This window comes from Epinephelus fuscoguttatus, linkage group LG23 (assembly GCF_011397635.1).
Source record: "Epinephelus fuscoguttatus linkage group LG23, E.fuscoguttatus.final_Chr_v1".
NCBI classification, from domain to species: domain Eukaryota; kingdom Metazoa; phylum Chordata; class Actinopteri; order Perciformes; family Serranidae; genus Epinephelus; species Epinephelus fuscoguttatus.
Genome location: NC_064774.1, coordinates 10,289,957 through 10,310,451, shown reverse-complemented (window position 1 = coordinate 10,310,451; position 20,495 = coordinate 10,289,957). Strand labels below are relative to the sequence as shown.

The 20,495-nt window shown below is 43.4% G+C and overlaps 1 protein-coding gene across 2 annotated transcripts in view; it reads left to right on the top strand.

The window, feature by feature from the left end:
• LOC125883842 (NACHT and WD repeat domain-containing protein 2) overlaps nt 1–20,495 on the top strand; it is a 93,190-nt gene that overhangs the window by 37,672 nt on the left and 35,023 nt on the right. For both annotated transcript variants that reach the window (XM_049568433.1, XM_049568434.1), the window contains exon 4: nt 3,977–4,093. In XM_049568433.1, the coding sequence (XP_049424390.1) occupies nt 3,977–4,093 (117 nt within the window). The remainder of the gene's footprint in view (nt 1–3,976; nt 4,094–20,495) is intronic.

Here is a 20,495-nt window from a genome sequence, read left to right as displayed (position 1 = left end):
CAGCTTTAATTCAGAGCTAAAACTAGTTTTGATAATCAATTGTTTAGGTCAGTTCTGCCTTTCTTTGTCTTATGTGATAGCCAAATGAATAAGTGATCAATTGAAAAAAATATATATAGAAAAATAATCAATAATAAATAAATAAATAAATAAATAAATAGTACTATAAATTGAATATTTTTGGGCTTTGGATAAAAGAAAATTAGAGTTGTGTGTTTGGGCTTTGGGAATTTGTTTTGGTTTTGCTTTGTTTTGTGAACTGTCTTTTTTAAAAGTAATAATCACCCTATGTTGCATGATAACGTTACAAGGCACAAAGCTATGGAGGACAAAGAATGACTTTAGTGTCAATAAATTAAAAAAAAATAAATGAATAAATGTGTAAATGAATAAATACAGAAATAAATTAGAATAGATAAATGGTGACATAAATGATGAAAAGAATGCATGCATAAATAAAAAAAAGAATAAATGACTAAATAAATGCTGGAATTAATACGGAAATAAATAAATGCATACATGAATAAAAGTTGATAATTAAACAGGACATAAATAAATAAATAAATAAATGGAATTTATTTCTACATGTTGCACAACTACATTTATTTTATACTTTTAGAAGGTCTAAGCCTCTGCATTTATTTATTTATTCCTGTATTTTTATTTATTTATTTATTTATTCATTTGTATTTATTTATCTATTTACACATATGTCATTCTTCATCCTCCATAGCAAAGCTTGGCAGCCGGCGGAATAATTGATAATGAGGATATTTGTTAGTTGCAGCCCCGGGGCTGTGGAGGAAATGTGCAGCGAGTTGAAAACCTGTCTCCTCTCGCAGCAACACAGCTGCTCACAGGTGCACGACAACAATCAAGCAGATGAGCCGAGGTGCAGCTCCAGCCCTCCTGCTGCTCCCACTGATAATGGGAGAGGCGAATATCTCCCCCCGACTGTCAAAGTAAAGTCCCACTCTCTCAATTTCAGTGCAGTGTGCTTATATAGGGCTGCCAGTCACCACTGTTCTCTGCCACACTGCGGATGTGTCAGTCATTGTGCCAGGCTAAACTCATTTGAGCTAGCTAGTCTGCCGAGCAGCAGAGCATGAAGGAAGTCTGCAGCCCTCGCTGTTGAATCACTTTGGCTTCACCTCACACTCCCCCCCCTCGCTCTACTTTCTACTCCTCAACCACTGCCATCAGGGAGGAGCACCAGCAGAATCAATAGCTGCAACAGAGAGGAATTATGCACAGTATTTATATTGGGGACTGAAACTTGAGCCTCTGAGCAGCAAAAACCATCAGCATCTTCTCGTAAGGCCTCAACTAGCGCGCTAAAAACAATCAGAGACGCAGGAAGCAGCCGGTAGGAGGGCTTGTTTTCCTCTTTGAGCAGCGTGGTGTGTTTCCTTGCGTCTCTCTGTGGTGTGTTTACACTTGGAATTGTCTGAACTGCCAAACCTTGTGACGAATGTGTAGAGGGAGACCCCCTCTGTGGAGTGTGTGTGTGTGTGTGTGTATATGTGTGTGTTCAGTTGCTGCTCCCTGCTGGCCTCTAACGCTCAGAGTGGTGGAGGGGTTCTCAGTGGCACAGAGCAGGTATGTGTGTAAGTCAGAGCTGAAAACACCAACAGCATTAGTTCAACTGAGATTTCAGAGAGTAAGCCTCATTTGAGCTTTTGTTTAATTACTCTTTGTTGCATTTGGAAAACCCAAAACTTGGCATCAGGTTTCCTCAAACTCCCTTAAAGGGTGCCTTTGTTTTTTCAACTTGGACTCTATTTTCCTATGTCTTTGTGTCTCAGTGACTAATGGGAGCGACGGTGTTTTAAATTGGTCCAGTATTGTTTGAGAGTGCTGCAGCCAGCAGCAGCAAAACAGGCTGCGATGTAACCACTCGGACGATATGCAGCATCAGTGTGCGTCCATGAAAGGTGCTCGTCTTTGCCACTGACAGGCTCAGATTGTTACTGTGTCTGACAGCATCAGTGCCAGGGCTCTTCCGCTCTTCTTCTGGAGGCAAGATCTCCGGGGTTTGCCTACAGACTCTACATTCACTGAATGTAGAGTCTGTATATAGAGACTAGTGGGTACCCAACTCAATACTTCTAAGGGTACCAACCGATTTATGTGAGCACTCCTGAGTACAAATTAATGTCGGTGCCAAATTTTGGAACCTGAGAGCGTATCTGGATGAGAGCACCGGATTTAGACATAAGGTGGAAGTGCTCCAGAGTGCTATGACGCGCTCCGAAGCGTGGAAGCCAGCTACGGAGCTCTGAGACTGGCAACAGAGCTCCACAGAGCCACCGGATTCAACGTCAAACAGGAGGAAAACATGCCCTGAAAGCAGGAAGCTGGCTACTGAGCTTTGCATCTGTTCCTTAAGCTCCTTACTGTACGTTCACACCAACAGCGTCCAGAGCTTCTAAAACGGGGGAAGTCTTTAATTTTCAGTGAGAGCCCGGCGACTTAGGCGACTTGGTCGTCAGCCGTGCGTCTTATCCTACCAAAGCGACCGGAGCGGGTCCAATCAGAATGCTGACGTGCTTCGATGAAGCGGGTCCCAGAGAACAAACCATGTAACTTTGGTTCCTACAGTGCAGTTGTTCCGACAGTGGATATCAAGAAGTTTATTACTTGCTTTCGTGCCCACTCAGTCCTTTATAATGTGTCGCTGTTCGGTTACAGAGACCAAAATAAAAAGAATGAGGCTTGGGACGGCGTCGCGGAGGCAGTTGGTTGGTCTGGTGAGTTTTAAAGTGTGTATGTTCGTAATAGAGGAGAGAATTGCAGGCTAATGTTGCGACGTAGCATGCAAGTCTTCCTCGTTTGGTTTGAATGGGATGACATACGTTTTCTGTTTTCATTGACCAAACATAACTTTCTGTTGGCCAACTATGAGCTTTCTGACTGGACAACAGCAAGCAGCAACTACGCTGCTGTCAAGCCAGTAGTCCGCTTTGAGGCTCCTTTAAATTGACAAGCACGATCGAATGTTCAACGATTCACGTGATGAGTGACTAGAGCGACCAAAGCTGCCACAAATATTTTTGACAGTCGTGCTTCTTGGGCGTCCGCGAGAGACTCTGCCTCTTTGGGAGCTTCTGGTTTGAACATACAGTTACAGAGCCAAAACCATCACTGCAGCACTGATCTGCAGATCTGGTCTACTTTCTTTTCTATATTATGTCAGTAATACAGGGTTCCCATGTTAAGCTAACAGTTACAGATAAAAGAGCTGGTAACATTGAAGCCTCTCAATGCTACAGTCGTAAATAATTTAGCGCCGTGGCCCAAATACTACCGGCAAGATTAAAGAGGTTAAAGCTTCACATGCCAATTTCAATCAGATCAATCGACTGTTTTAACCAAACCCTTGTAATGCAACTGCTGTGAAACTTTGCATACTGAGGGCAACAAAAAAGTCTGTCTTGGCTGCGTCAGTAGTCGCTACAATGGACAAACAAGAAAGGGCGGCACAGAAGATACCTGCACACCAATGCAACCGCACTGGACAGCCACAAAAATGTCCACAGGCTGAGATCAGTGCAAAAAATTGTTTATTTAGGACATCTGTGCACAAAAAATAAGGGTGCTCAAAGTGCAAAAAATAATAAAAGGTGAATAAAAACAGCAGCAAATGTTTCAGTCCTTGACTACACTATGCATACTATATGTAGCACTGATGATAGTCAAGGACTGGGACTGTGACAGCAAAGTCTCTCTGTAAAGTAGCGAGTGTATAACCTTGTTTCTTATACAGGAAAATCTATCATTTACTTGCTATGTTGCGAGCTGAGGAAGATGGCTGTGCTATTTATTTTTGTCTATAGTGGAAATAATTCACAAAGGACGAGACTTCACTATTTAGATGTAGGAGAAGGATACTGCACAAAACTGAATAAACTGAATTTATATTTTTTCTTATATCAGAGCATAAAGTAACTGTGAGTCCATGTTTGTGTGTTCTCAGGTGGTGGACCTGTACTGGGGCGTGGATCCAGAGGAGTGGGACAGTCCAGAGCTACAGCGACTCCGAATGAAGCTCCTGGAGGAATGTCTAAAGACCTCAGCGGGACCGTGTTTTGTCGTAAGTGTCACACACATAAACACACACACATACATACAACGCCACGTGGGTTTACGGTTAGAAATGTAATGGATGTCATGAGGCTGTTTGGGATGTTATCGCAGTTCACATCGCTGTGTCCAGAAAATGTGTTCAGTGTTTCCCACCATCCCTCTCTATCTTATTACATGGCCCTGATATGGCATTAAAGCTGGATTGTTCCCAGGCTGTTTGCCTCTGAAGGTCTAACAGCTGTGTGAAACTACATAATAACAGTGAAATCTAATTTTTCGTGCAGACTTGTCTTTTTATGAGTCATTGTGTGGTTGCATTTGAAAAAAATGACAGCAGCCTTTTACCGTGTTCTTCTATGTGTTTATTGTATGACAGTAATTTTCAACTGATGACTTGCAGATAGGGAAGTTAGGTTAGTTTAATACAGTAGTTGACTCACCATGACACTACTGTCCTCATATCAGGGCTCAACAATAAGGGTTGCCAGATTGCCTACAGCAAGTAAAATGCCATATCGGAAATGCAAGAAATGAAGCAACTTACCTACCTGATCTGTAAGTGGTAAAAAAAAAAAAAATAAACACATTATTTTCTGGAGCAGAAGATGGGAGAAGCTAAGGAGTGAGACATCTTGCTTTCTTCCCATCTCTGCTGAGAGTTGCGGGATTGTTTGGGTCCTCACAAGAAAATGGCAGCGCGTAAAGGCAAAGTTTAGGCATCTCCATGACCCTGGAAACAGGGTGGTGTTAGAGGATGTGGGTCAAACTCTATTGTATGGCACAGTTTGCTGCAACTTTGAGAGTGCGGTGGATAAATCAGGGTTGTAACTCAAAGTTGTGATTTGACAACTGCTTATACATAAAACGATTTGTGTAGGGGAAGTAAAAACTGACTTTGGGCAGGTAGATTTTTTGATCCACTTGCCCGACAGGACAAGGAAAGTAAACATTAAAATTGAACCCTGAAATACCCTAAAACGAAGTGGCTCCCTTATGTTGCTTTCCTCCTCATCTCTTGCAGATTAATGTTCAGCCTTACAGCTCTGAACCCTTGTTGGAAGAACTCTGGTGTCTTTGAGCTAACTCCATTAGCTTCAGCCTAACTCAAACATCTTGAGCCTAACTTAAATAGCCTTAATGTAACTCAATTAGCTTTTGCCTAACTCAGACAGCTTTAGCCAAACTCACATAGCTTTACCCTAACTCCAATAGGCTTAGCCTAACCCAGATAGCTTTAGCCTAACTTAAAAATCCTTAGCTTAACTCAGATAGCTATGGCCTAACTTAAATAGCTTCAGCCTAACTTAAATTCAAGAAGCCTAACTCAGTTATCTTTAGCCTAACTCACATAGCTTAGCCTGACTCAGATAGCTTGAGTCTAACTCAGTTAGCTTGAGTCTAACTCAGATAGCTTTAGCCTAACTAAAAAAGCTTTAGCCTAGATTAAATAGCTTTTGCCTAACTCTGTTAGCTTTAGCCTAAATCAAATAGCTTTAGCCTAATTTAGATAGCTTTAGCCTAACTCATATGGCTTTTGCCTGACTCAGATAGCTTTAGCCTAATTTAGTTAGCTTTAGCCTAACTTTAAGAACTTTATCTTAACTCAAATAGCTTTAGCCTAACTCAGTTAGCTTTAGTTTAACTCAGTTATATTTAGCCTAACTCAGATAGCTTTAGCATAACATATGTAGCTTTAGCCTAACTCAATGATATTTAGCCAAATTTTAATAGCTTTAGCCTAACTTAAAAAGTCTTAGCTTAACTCAAATAGCTTTAGTCTAACTTTGTTATCTTTAGCCTAACTCACATAGCTTAGCCTAACTCAGATAGCTTTAGCCTAACTTTGTTATCTTTAGCCTAACTCAGAGAGCTTTAGCCTAGATTACATAGCTTGAGCCTAACTCTGTTAGCTTTAGCCTAAATCAAATAGCTTTAACCTAATTTAGTTAGCTTTAGCCTAACTTTAATAACTTTAGCTTAACTCAAATAGCTTTAGCCTAACTCACTTAGCTTTAGCCTAACTCACTTAGCTTTAGCATGGCTTGTAGCTGGTACCTAGCTTTTACAGTCTGATTGAGAATGGTTGTGAAACGTCATGAGAACATTGCATTAAACACATGCTTTACTTCATTTGTGCAGAGAAATAAAATGCAGCCCTTTTTCACTGTCATTGTACTTGAACCTGAGTTTATTTAGACACTTCCTGCTGACCACTGTAGCTTTGGAAAAGCAACCACGTCACTGTATCTGCAACATTTGCCAGCCCACTTACGGTACTTTCTATACACACATGCAGGAGACTCTTAACTCCCATAACAAACACCACCAGGCTACATCATGCACACACATAACCTGTCTTAAACTGGAATGTTTGGTTGGTCACATTAGTCATGGAAAATGAAAACTGTGCAAGTTTTTCTTGCATATCAAGCAGCAAAAAAGTTGTAGCAAGACATGTTTGAGTTAATTTGCCTCACATGACATCACAAGTCCAGCAAAGTGATTGTTGCGAATGCGCACAGTGCAGTGTTGATGCCGACAGATATGTGGTGCAGCCCTGATAGTTGATTTGGGTGCTGATGTCAGTAACTTCATCACTTCAGTAAATAATATATTTTCATTCATGTTACCTTATGGGTTGGTTAGGTGACCTGAACAGCAACAAAAGTGAAACCACTTCAGAAGCACGATGGTCAATGCAAAGTCATCTTTACTGGAGTGCAGACCAGAGGAGAGTATCTTATCTTGAGCAGGCATATTGGAAATACTGAAAATCCCAGCAAAGCTAAAATTACACTTGTATGAATGAGTTATGTGAAGACCTCTGCCAGGAGGGAGAGAGAGTGGCAGGACGCGTAATTACGGCTGACATTTCACTGATCTTTTTAAGATAATTTTAGGCCACATAAAAAAAAAGTCGGGCACGAGGAAGGAAACGACTGAAGACAGGAGTGAAGAGGGGAAGGGACGACGGGAAGAGAAATTGATGGTGAATTATTCAAATGGAACAGATCCGTTTCTAGAGGTTGAAATTGAGGTGAGAGATCACAGGGAGACGTAATGCATTATGGGTAGGACAGGAGCCCCGGTCTCCAGGGAGCATAATCTCCTTCCCCAGACTGCCTCCATGCACCGCTTCTTCCATCCTCTCCTTCCTTGCTCATTCACAAGTTGTTGTTCTCTTTCTCTCTTACACTAACAAGCACACAAACACACTTTTCAGTGGGAAACATGTGCAGCTTAATGATTCATTCTGGTTTATTTCCAGTGGAGTGCTGCTCCTTAAATCAGGCCAGTATCACTTGCTCCATGAACATGCTGCTAACAAGTAAAACAGCCTCAGTAACCAGATAGATTACAGTGTCTCGCTGCACAACTCCCCCATATGTTTGAATAACTCCGAGCTGTTAATGGCTTTTCTTTGTAATTTAAATTTAGCATCAAGGCTCCAAACTCATCACTTCTCATGACCATACATCAACCTAAATACAGCAGAGTTTAAGGACCAACGATAGCAAACACACCCCTCAAGAACCACATCGGATAAAGACCATGACACCAGCTACTACTTGACAACTCCAACTCCATGTGCTGATGAAGAGCATGAGATGTGGTTGAAAGCGCCAGAAAAAGCTAGTAAATGGACCTTATAGCAGGCATGAACAAAAATCCACAAGCAGATCTGCAGAAAACCAATACACCAGCCAACTACTGATATCACCATGCACACACAGCACACACCTGAGCAGAGCCAAAACATCAGCGCACATGTTAGCATGAGCAGGAACTGTTAAACCTTACCTTCGTGGAGTCAGGCAGTGTGTTGTAGTCCAAAGCAGTGACATCACAGACAGGTAAATTCCACATTTGGCTTGAAATGGTGTCTGATGCCAAGTTAACAAAGAGCCGGCCAGCAGAGTCAGAGGTCACAGGCAGCAGTGTGTGTAGTGTGGCACAAACACACACAGGTATTGTCAATAAAAGAAGTCTTAAAGCCACAAAATCAGCGTGTTGACAGGCAGGATTATTTATGAAGTCCTGCAGCAGCATAAGAGCTAGCAAGTGTTAGCAGCAGTGTTGGTAAACGATCAGTGTGAAACACCTGACGAGAGTAGGCAGGGCACTGACAGCTCGAATAGACCGCCTTCTGCCAAAGGGTGCGTTAGATTTGTGTTGCAGCATCTAGAGAAAGGTGTGTTGGATATATGTTACAGCAACTGGTAAAGGGTATATTGGATATATTGCAGTATCTAGAAAAGGGTGCGTTGGATATATGTTGCAGCAACTCAAGACAGATGTGTTGGATATACTGCTTGTTGCAACATCAAGAGAAGGGTGCATTGGATTTACGTTGTATTGCATTACTGCAGAGAGAGTAGTGTCCTGGATATAAGGTGCAGCATCTAGAGAAAGGTGCGTTCAATATGCGTTGCAGCATCTGATGAGAGGGTGCATTTAGACACATGTTGCAGCAACTAGAAAGGGGTATGTTGGATATATTGCAGCAACTAGAGCAGGGTGCGTTTGATATAAGTTTTAGCAACTAAGGAAGGATCCGTTTGATATATATTGCAGCAGCTAGAGACAGGTGTGTTAGATAAATGTTGCAGCAACTCGAGAAGGGTGTGTTGGATATTAGTTGCAGCAAATAGAGAAGGGTGCATTTCTTATGCATTGCATCTCAAGAGAGGGGAGGGTGTGTTGGATGCATTGGATATATGTTGTAGCAACTGGAGAGGAGTTGAATATATTGCAGTATCTAGAAAAGGAGACGGATGCGTTGGATTTATGTTACAGCATCTAGAGAAGAGTGCGTTGGATATATGTGTTGCAGCAACAAGAAAAGGGTGTGTTAGATATATATATGTTGCCTATATATATGTTGCCGCATCTAGAGAAAGGTGTGTTGGATATATGTTGCAGCATCTAGAGAAAGGTGTGTTGGATATACGTTACAGTATCTAGAAAAGGGTGTGTTGGATATATATATATATATATATATATATAGATATAGATATATGTGTTGCAGCATCTAGAAAAGGGTGTGTTGGATATATATATATATATGTTGCAGCATCTAGAGAAGAGTGCGTTGGATATATGTTGCAGCATCTAGAAAAGGGTGTGTTGATATATATACATATATGTTGCATCAACTAGAGATGGATGCGTTGGATATATGTTGCAGCATCTAGAAAAGGGTGCGTTAGATATGTATGTTGAATATAAGTTGCAACAACTGGAATATGTTTTGAGCATGAGCAGCAAACATGATTTGTTTTCAGGCCATAAAACATATATATCATCAAATATAGTTGTTAGAAGAATATTTCTTGCCACATCTTCTCTCCATCTAATCGACGGTACGTGCACACTTTTTCTATTCCAGTAGTGCGGCAACATTCCAGCAATATAAAGCATTTCTTGCTTGAGTACTTTGTTATTGACCCCTGCACTTTGAAACTTGGTTGCTGATAATGTTGGCCGTCTCTGCTTTCTTTGGTACTTTTTGTCCTTATGTGCTAAAGTGAAATTCGATGTCACGGCCTCTAAATCCCACTGAGATGTGTGTGATACTGGGCTGTACGATGTGAGCTCAATCAGACTAACCTGGAGTGAAATTACCAGATCTGAGCTGAGAAAAAGTGACGCACTCCCCACTTTTGTGCTGCTGGCTTGGTGTTTGCCGCGGTGTCGTACACGCCGTGTTGATCTCATTCATTCCCATCAGCCCCGCCGCCCTCTGTCCCTGCTGCAATTTCACCATCTTAACCTCGAGTGACCTCGACCAACACCACACAACACGCCGAGGGAAAGTAGGCGCGCGCACACACGGTTCTTTGTTCTTTCTTCATCTTCCTTCCTCTCTCCTGCTTTCAAACACACACCCACACGGCACATACAAACAGAGCATCTTGACCTGAGGCATTTTCTCTGTCAGGAGATTGAGAATCAGTTTGACTCTGGGTGATACAGACTCTTTACACCCCTGTATACACCCACACACACTCAAGAGATACACACATGCATCTATACTGCATGTCCTCCCCATCTGGCTGGTTAAATCTTTAATGGCATGTTCGACTCGCTCATCTCGGTGGTGAATGAAGGGAGGCCACCGTCGCTCCACAGAATGAAGTCCCATTCAGACTTGTCAGAGCCAGCTGCTGTGCTCCCTGCAGTCCGGCTCCCTGCACACACGGGCCGGCCGGCCCCGTTTCCTGGACTGGGGAGCTCCCAGTGGCAGCGGCGGTGCCTTTGATCAGGGACTTGGATCCCCGTTTGTGACAGTTCTGGGTTGTCTGGGCCGTCTTCGGAGCGCCGTTGTTTATTTTTACAGGGTGGTAGACCTAGATATGTATGTGAGGAAGGGGAAAATGTCAGCAGAATTTAGGGTCTCTTTGTTTCTGTGATAACATACAGTAGGTTTCAAGCGGTGCGTCGGTGTGTGAGTCACTGTGCATTGTTCCCAGGCTCTTCTTGGCTCACTGTGTTTTAATTTCTCTCATTTTCTTCTTGTTCTCTGACTGTTTCAAACTGTTGACAGCCGCTCGCACTTTCTAAACACCCACCACTATCATCACCTTCACTCGCTAAAGATGCCCACCTCGTGCTGCTGCCCGAGTGTCTCCCCCGGCTAACACACACACACATATACACACAGCCACATGGCAGCAAGAGGAGACTTCAAAGTGAAGCCGATCTGGGGGTCTGCAGCCCCACAACAACTGTCTCAGAGCCCAGTGCATGCATCAGAGGGGGAAAAAGGGATGAACAGAGGAAAATAGAAAGGCGGAGATGGGATGTGTGGTGCAGACAAAGAGAGCAGGGGAGCTTGAAGTTGGAGGAACAGGTTCCCTGGAAACACTACAGAGGAAACAGAGATTGACGTGCGTAGTGTAGGTGTGTTTCTTGCTGCCACTGAGGATCTGTGCAACAACTAGAAACCTCTTAATACTCTGGCTCACACATCGCTCCTCATTCACCTCTACGAATCATTCAGTGCTGTGCTGTAGCCCCGAATCAAACAGCAGTGACGTCTCGTCTAACCTCCGTATCTCCTTCATTGTAACTTCTATGTAAAGACAGACTTAATCCTTCTCCTCAGCTCAACCTGATCACCAGGAATTAGGGGTTTTAAGCTCAGATGAAGAATTGTATTGTTCATCTCATTACATGACATGAGTATTCATGTCCACAAGTCCTCAAAAAAGTCCTTAAAAGTCATTAAAAGCCCCTAAACTAGAGCTGTCGCCATCCATCCTTTTTTATCCAATTATCTGAGGCAGGGTTGCAGGGGCAGCAGGCCAAGCAAAGCACCCCAGACGTCCCTCTTCCAGCTCCTCCTGGGGGACCACAAGGTGTAGCCAGGCCAGATGAGATATGTAATCCCTCCAGTGTGTTCTGGGTCTGCCCCAGGGCCTCCTACCAGTGGGACGCGCCTTGAACACCTCTAACAGGAGGCGCCCAGGAGGATCCTGATCAGATGCCCCAACCACCTCAACTGACCCCTATTGACGCAAAGGAGCAGCGGCTCTACTCCAAGCTCCCTCCAGATGTCCGAACTCCTTACCCGAACTCATTTCGCCGCTTGATTGAAGTAGGGCTGTCGCGGTGATGGAATTCCCCCTGTGCTGATTAAGAGGGGCTCATCAGCGTGTAGGACTGAGCAGAATATTTGGAAGCGTCAACGCTTCAGTCGATGCCATGGTAATCAAGGTCCAAATCAGTATTTGAAAGTATTTTTCTACATATATGTATGCATTACCCCAAAAATTCCAAACAGCCCATAAATTAAGACCATGTAATCCAACTTTATTCATTGTGCATCAACATAAATTATTATACGTTATTCTCAGACAGTTTTGTGACTCACCAGCAGTCCAGCACTACAGACACTGGGACAGTTTGACCATACATGAAGGGCTCATAGATTCGCTAGTTACAGAGTTAGTTATAGTTACAGAATTTTTCAAGTTGATCCCCAGAAAGTTTGACGAGTGCCAGATATGCCAAAGGAAACTGGCATATTATAAATATGCCCAAAATCTTGTAACCAGAAAAAAACAGCAGGATGTGTAGCGCACAATAGATCCCCAGTACCTCGTCAAAAGTCGAAAGGGGTCACTTGAGGTGGTTCGGACATCTGATCAGGATGCCTCCTGGGCACCTCCCGTTAGAGGTGTTCAAGGCACTTCCAACTAGTAGGAGGCCCCGGGGCAGACCTAAGACACGCTGAAGGGATTACATATTTCATCTGGTCTGGGAAAGCCTTGGGGTCCCCCAGGAGGAGCTGGAAAGTGTTGCTGGGGAGAGGGACGTCTGGGGTGCTTTGCTTGGCCTGCTGGCCTGACCTGGATAAGTGGATGAAAATGGATGGATAGATGGACGATCCCAGGCCTAGTTTTTCTTCTGGTTGTCCTTAAAAGTTGCTGGCTCTGTAACTCCAGGTATTCAGACTCCAACATCATCAGCCCCTCCATCTTTTCCTCTTCCTGCTTCAGTGATGCTCGTTATTTAATCGGCCAAAGCCAGAGGGAAATCTGTGCATGTGCACATGGGCATCAACCACTTCATACCCTTACTGCTATGCTTGAAAACGATTCCCCACTGCTTCCTTCCCCTGACTTTAATGACTTGAAGCGGCGAGTTACTGCACCGTGGTGTGAAAGCCCCATTTCCTTTTTACTTACCTGCAACGCTTGAAAAAGATATGTCCAAAAATCTGTGTTAAATTTGGTTAAAAATTATATTCAAAGGTCTTAAAAAGCATTAAATTGAAGTGTCTGATATCTGGACACCCTGTGGAAAAATGGTGCTTGAGTAAAATTACAACCATACAAAGTTCTTTTCATTAGCAGGCATGTGTGACCATCAAGATTTAGAGTTTCTTGGTTGACGACACAGAGTCGGCTGTTACATAACCAGCTTTTTGTTGGGTCTGTCAGTCTTTCTTTATGAGTGGGAATCAATTGCAGCAAGTGTTTTTTAAAGGGCACAGCTGAACACAAGACAGGTGGCGGTGCAAGGCTGTTAAACACATACACACACACACACACACACACACACACACACACACCTGGGCGAGGGGGGCTTTTCTCTAACCTGCCGATGCAATAAAGCCGGTTTCCATGGCGATAGCAGGGGGTTGGCATGGTGATGGTGTCACTGACCCGGAGATTAAGCATGACAATGAGCCATGACTGTTTTTTTTCCCTTTTCCTCTCTGCTACTTCTGCTCTCCGACAGTCTCAGATTCCCTCGTGTAAAAAAAAAAATAAAAACAGGAAAACTTGATAGATGCCTCGAGGACGCAGCCGCTCATCCAGTTCTACTCGCCTGGCCGTGTAGCAGGGTTACTGCGTGTAAGAGGATAGTTGAGGATACTCTGGCTCTTATTTTCTCTCTGCTTCTCCTCCATTCATGCAACATGATGTAAGCGCTAACATGATATAGCCTGGACCGGCTGGTTTACATCTCTGAGCAAATAGTCGCGGCCTAGAATCCAGCTGAGAATGAAACCTGCAAGAACTGAACCAACACAGTGACTTTTGACAGTGTGAAGCCTTTCAAATCAATTTTGATGTTCAGAGGATGTTATTCTCCGTCAGTAAATCCTGTGAAAACTCCAAAACCAACTCTTTGTTCATGCGTCTCTCCGTAGCTAATACTTGTCTGACTTCCCTGCAGCTCTTTCAGCCCCAATCCCATTTGTTCTACCGGAGATGTAAATCTTTAAGAGCACTGAGTTTCATTTATATAAAAGCTCCATTAATTTCCTGAAACAGCTGGGCACTGTAGTTTTTAGAAAGCGTTGCTGGAACAGTCGCACATCGGTGCAGTTTTTAGGGACTGGTTTCAGCAGTGGCTCAATACACATTTGCTGATCTTGTGAAAGGCTGGGTCATTAAAACATTTTCAATACCTTGACTTTGATACCAGCTGTGGCAGTTTTTCACTCGCAGCAGTGTTTAAGATGTTTCGATGTTAAAATCTTACAGGCGTTTTACTGCAGGTTCACCTGACCGCCCTGGAGGAGACTGCGGGCTGCAGAGGAGGCGAACTTGAATGCTAAGAGGAAGATGGCTGTAGAGCGCTCCTCTTCTTGCTGTCGAACACAGAGCAACTTTCTGCTCCTAAGTTTAATCAGTTCAGGTGTTTCATCAACTTTGTCTTCTGCATATATTGCATCGCATGCTATCGGCATTGAGCCTGAAATGGAAAATGGAGCCACACCTTTGATTAGGGATGCTAATTTATCATTTTATTTTGTAACCAATAGCCAAATGTCTAACGTGGACATGTCTGCAAAGGGGAGACTCGTTAGTACCCACAGAACCCACTTTCATTCAGATATCTTGAGGTGAGAGGTCAACGCCTCTTCCTGAAATTTAGCCTAACTGTACGTGCATACCAAGAGCTGCAAAAGGTGACCGATTCAATTCATTTTCAGTGGGCACCGGCGACCACGGCTGCAAAAGCTGCAAAGCTGCAAAGCGTCTGCGTTTTGGCGAGCAGAGTGTCCGATGGAAGTTGGGGAGTCGTGAACTTTATGCAAATTAGCTATGATGCATTTCTGCTGCAAATGACCAGCTACCGATCGAAAAGTAGATGTCCATCGCTTGTGTGGAACCCAGAGAACATCCTCGGAAACTTTAGTTCCTACCACACATTTGTTCCTACTTCAAAATGAGAGAGAAGCTAATCACTGCTGTAGCTGGACACCGAGTCCTTTATGATTCGAGAAAGAATTTTTTAAACTCAGGGCGAATACATCGATGCTAATATAACGCCTAGCATGCTGATCTCCCTTGTTTCATGTGAATGTGACAAGTTCATGGTCTGCCGACCTTTTGGGACTGGGCAGCCGGCAAAGGCACTGTGCTTCAGCCAGTAACCTGCTTTGCGGCTCCTTTAAATTGACAAGTACGATCGAACATGAGCGACTTGAGCTGCCAAAAATGTTTTGGACAGCGCCGATGCCTGGGCGACCTCGGCTGCTTTGCAGCTTTTACAGCTCTTGGTGTGCACGTACAGTAGTCTGGAGAGTTATTTCGCCCCCTTCCTGAGACGCTAGTATGACATGGTTGATACCACTAGATTTTATTAGATCTTCTTGTTTTATATGATACCAGTGTCATTACTCTAACTTTAAAACTCAGCCATCTATAACCTCCTCTGCAAAAATAGCATGTGATCAAAGTGACTTCAAGTGACTAGTGACATAAAAATAATAGTTAGCATGTTAGCCGTTAGCCTAGATACAGCCGGGCGCATTGTAGAGTCAGACCTGTTAAAACGTAAGTGAACGGGCAACCTTCAAGTGCAAAGTTAGTCCACTAAACAAGCTTTTTTTCCACAAAGACCGCCTCATATCGTTAGGATAAATGTCAGAGAACATATAGAAAACGACATGTAAACGTGTTGTCTTACCTTACCAGTGTGGTGCCATGTTTGTTTACCATTTAGCTCTGCTTTCCAAAGCACGGCCGAAATATCGCGAGAACAAGCAGCGATCTCATACCGTGCCTGAAATACCATGCCTGAAATTTCCCATTAACTGTTTAACTGGTAGTATTTATCGGTCTGCAGCAACACGCACATATGAGCCCTGTTTTTGGGCATAACAGTGTTTTTCCTTCACACCTCTACGACATGTATCGTACAGCCAGTCACTTGCATAGTTAGATCTCAGTAAAGGCATGCTGTAGGCAGTAAACTGTGGCGTCCTGAATGTTTTATGAACAGCCCCGGACTTCTCAGACTCTTTTAGTGACTTACCGCTCAGAGGGAACTCAGTCAGCGGCTCCTCTGGCAGCAGCACAGCGTCTCTCCCTCTCCTCTCTCGCCGTGCGCACACAGGAGTTGGTGTCGTCAAGTGATTTTGTCATAAACCCTTGGTGATGTAAACCTGTGAATGTGCGATAGTTGTGGTATCATAGCAGCCTATATATAGATCCCAGTATTTAGCTGTTTAAATGTGTAATTTGTGGTAGATTTTATTTAGTTGAACTGTTAATATTGCAACAGAATCTGAATCTCACTCTGAGTTACAGTTGTAGCATAGAGTTGGCTCACAGCTCTGTGAGCGAGTGCACATGTCACTGTAAATTAAATATTTCTTTGATCAGATCATCTGTTTCTTTTTAGAGCCATTTCTTCTTCTGCGGCGCCAGAGCTTACGCAGCAGATATCAGAACAGTTGACTGTGTGTTTCATTGATTGATTGACCGTGCGAGTGATTGATTTGTTGATTCATACTGTAGCTGTGTACAATATCTTAGTCGCCTCTCCCAACTGGCTCATCAGATAAAGTGCACTTAGCCAAAGTATAAAACCCTTCCAGGGATGAAAAACTAAAGGAGGGGCGGAGGAGTGCGGCTAAAACTGGAGTTACATTTGGCTGCTATCTGCTTCGCTATTGTCACTTTAGCCTCGTGTGTTTCTTGTATCCGGGGCGGCTGAAGTGTAATAAGAACTACTGCAACCCCTCCATCCCCTCTGTGAAGGAAAAACATGCACACACACACGAAAACATACACACACAGAGGAGTGAAGTTCTAGCTTGTCAGCTGTCATGCTGTAATCCACTTCAGATGGCCTCATTCCAGGCGTGCTCTCTGGCTAAGACAGGCATGTTAAAGCCACCCGGCAAATATTTGGACATCTTTTACAGTTTGGGCTTTGGTGAGCTGAGTGGATGACAGAAGTGACAGTAGATTACATGCAAGGGTGGAGAGTGCTGTGAACGTGTGTCTGTATGTGTGTGTTAGCACCTGATTTTTGTCGTTTTGATAAGAAACACCAGTTGGTTTTATCCTTATCTCTATCTCCACACACACACACACACACACACACACACATACAGACACACACACACACACACACACACACACACACACACACAGACTCCATTCATCCTGCTGTACCACCGCGAGGCAACCTGACAGAGACTTTGTCAGCAACTTGGAGAGTGACTGTTCTCCCTCACACTATATGTCTCTCTCAGCATTACTGTACAGTAGTTCAGCCCACTGCCTCCACCCTCTACTGACACATTACTGCAGCACCGTGACTCATAGAAGGTCGTATAAAGAGGGTGGGTGAGGCAACCTGCGGGGCAGCCAGTTGGTTCGATAGTCTGTCCAGTTACAGGTTCTTTAGCGAACTTCAGACTGCAGGTAAATCAAGTTTGCTTCTCAAATCAGATCTTTAAGAGAGACGATCAACACTGTTGCTTGCAAGTGATTAGATCGGATCAAAAACCTCTACGGGCTGCTGTGCTAATGATGTCGGTGTCAGTAACTACTTGGCTAGTGACACGGCTTTCCAATGAAGAAGCACAAGAAATGGAGGTCCATTATTTCCCCCGCCAAACCATCGTAGCATCAAGTCACAGTGCAGAACCTCAAGGTACCACCAAACTGTTCATTTCTGTTGTTCTACTCGTCCTTCGTAGCACTCCGTTAATAGCAGGAAGGATCCTGCTCAGCACTCCTAATACTCTGAATTTGACACTGTTGTTGTGTGCCACATTGCGAGTGACGCAAAAGACACTAGCCCCTTTTACACTGCCAGATTTTCAGCGAATGTTAGGTCGCCTTGCCGCCAAACTGCGAGCGTTTAGACACACAGAGCCGGATTGGCGAGTTGATCCGAGGTGCCCAATTTTCCACCTCATAGGGTAGACATATTGGCATAACCTATATGGTTTAAAACAAATGAGGTGGCCTTCCGCCACGGAAGGGGCTGTTGAAGACTTGTGGGAGGAGCTGTTAATGACACCGTACATGCGACCCACTGGCGGTGGACTAACAGAAAACAGCTGATAGTAGGAATTAGCGAGCAGCTAGTAGCAAGAGGGAAACACAAACCTGACAGACACTGTAAAGATGAGCAACTGGGGAGGCAAGGAATTGTGCGTCCTCCTTGTCCTCGCAAACAAAGAGGCCATTAACCGTCAGATGACGGGGACGGTGAAGGACGGGCTGACTTACGAGAGAATCGCCGAAGGACTGACCAGTCACGGCTTCCCTCCCACGTCACTGTTTACGTCACACACTGAGCTACATGTTTCGTTACTTGCTCACGCCCCCCATTGCCCCGAAAAGGCGCATTCTGTATGAACAAAAGTAGGTAGGCGGCATTTTGCCGCACTCACCGATTTTGTTTTTATACTGCCAATGCTGAAAGAAGACGGATTGGGCTTTCCTGCAAATTTACTGCAATTACTATTTAAAATGGCTACTGATTTAAGTGGCCAGAGTGTCCGGGCTGAGGCACATCTGAAGAAATCCGTTTGAAGTAAGAACAGGGTTTGGCTTAATAATCTTTCAGGACGTGAACACGGCTGTCCCGGGTGAAAGTCGGTGTTTGGTGGACACATCCACCACCCTACTCAGACTTTAGCCGCCTTAACTATAATTTTTGTCCCTCTGCGTTTTATCCTGACTCTGCTGATCACCAATAAACTACAAAGGGAACCATACATGTGTCATGCCGATGTTAAAGAACGGCTTTTTTCATTGGTGTTTGATGCCGGAAGTGAGACTGGGTTGCCCCAGACGCTGAATCATCATCAGACCGGTAGCCGATGAGTTCAGAGATTTCTGTTCTCCTAACCCAGCCTTCATCTCCTGTTACATTTAAAGTGAAAACATAGTGTTTCAAAATACAAACAATAAAGCAAAGATTTAACCTCGGTCTTTACTGTCCAAGTATTTAAAGCTAAGCAGCCGAAGACGTTGACGTTAGAACGAAATATGAGTCTGCTGGAAACATTAAAGGGTCAGCTTGAGACGGAGTTTTCAACCAACTCAACGAGGGATTGTCAGCCATATTGACAAGTTAGCTAATTACAGTTGTAGTTTTCATTTCAGCCTGCAAAATTAACAGCAGCTTGATATGAGAAGGCTGAAATAAAGGTAAAGTACGTAACGTAAAGCTTGACAGCATCAGTAACTAAGGGAGCAGGGCTTGGATTGTATACAAAAATATTCGTCTTCTTATTTCCATTTCATAGGCTCTGGCTGTTGGTTGGTTGTGCAGCTCTGGTGAGAAAAGCCAAACTGAAAGTGATCTTTTGGCATTTTGGAGAGCAAAATATCTGCAGTTAATTACATCCTTTTTTCTCCTCTGAGCTAAAACTTGCACCTGTCACTTGAAACAATTTGAGCTAGAATGTAGCTCACGACCTTTCCTGTCAATCACAGCTGAAGATAGAGGAGCAGCCCGTCCTAATTATCTATTAAACTCTTTGTTTTGGCAGGAAGACAGCACAGAGAGTAACACACAAGAGGGAATCCCTTTCCTTTCTTCCTCCATTTGGTACTTGTGTGTTTTCTGTCTTAGAGGTATGCTTGGCTTGTGTTCTCTACTTAAATTAGCACTGTTTTCTTAAGAGGCTTCTTGCTTTATTGGATGTACTTGAATATTCCAGTCACAGGAGGGTTTATTTATTAGCATCAAGCATCTTTTTCTTTTTAACCCTCTTGTTTTATTGCAAATACTTTAATATTCAGGGGAGTTTTTCATCTTTTCTGCCACAGTTTTTCACCCTTTGATGCAGGATACAGGATTTACCTTATTTTCTGTAAAGTCAGAATGTCGGATATTAACATGAAAAGTGTCCAAAGTTTCAAATAATTAGGTAAATGTATGTCAAAGTTATCCCTACTTGTTATGAATTTCATTATATGTACATCTGCTCCAGGCACACCACTGCAAGTGTTTACGTTATGTAGCCTACATTGTTACATGTACCTACATGCTAACGTCAGAAAGACACAATCTTGGTCGCTGATGTAAATTTCTCAACAATTTTGCATCATATTCCCTCTAGAACATGTCTGGTTGCATTTAGAGGCTTTTGTTGGTTACAATCATTCCCGGGCTGCAAGTACATTGTTACATGTAGCTACATGCTAACGTTAGGAGAGCGTGTAATCTTGATTGGTGATGTTATTGATTTCTCCCTGATTTTGGATTGTATTCCTGTTGGAACATGTCCCAATGTGTTCAGAAGATTTATTGGTTATTAATTATTGGTGATTTTTATCGGTAGAATGTGCCACTATTTTTCATCACAGTCTCTCCTTGGGTGCAAATACACTGCTACATATGGCTACATGCTAACATCGGCAAAACCTGTAATCTTGGTTGCCAATGTTGTTGATTTCCCCATGATTTTAGATTACTTCCTTCTGGAACATGTCTGGTTCATGCCTTTTATTTGTGATTTTTAATGGTAAATGGTGCAGTTTTTTCCATTACAGTCATTTCCCAAGATGTAAGTACAGTGTTACATGTAGCTACATGTAGCTACATGTTAACATGAGGGGAACATGCAACCTATTGTTAATGTCTCTCCATTTTTAGATCATATCCCTGCTGGAACATGTCTGGTTGTG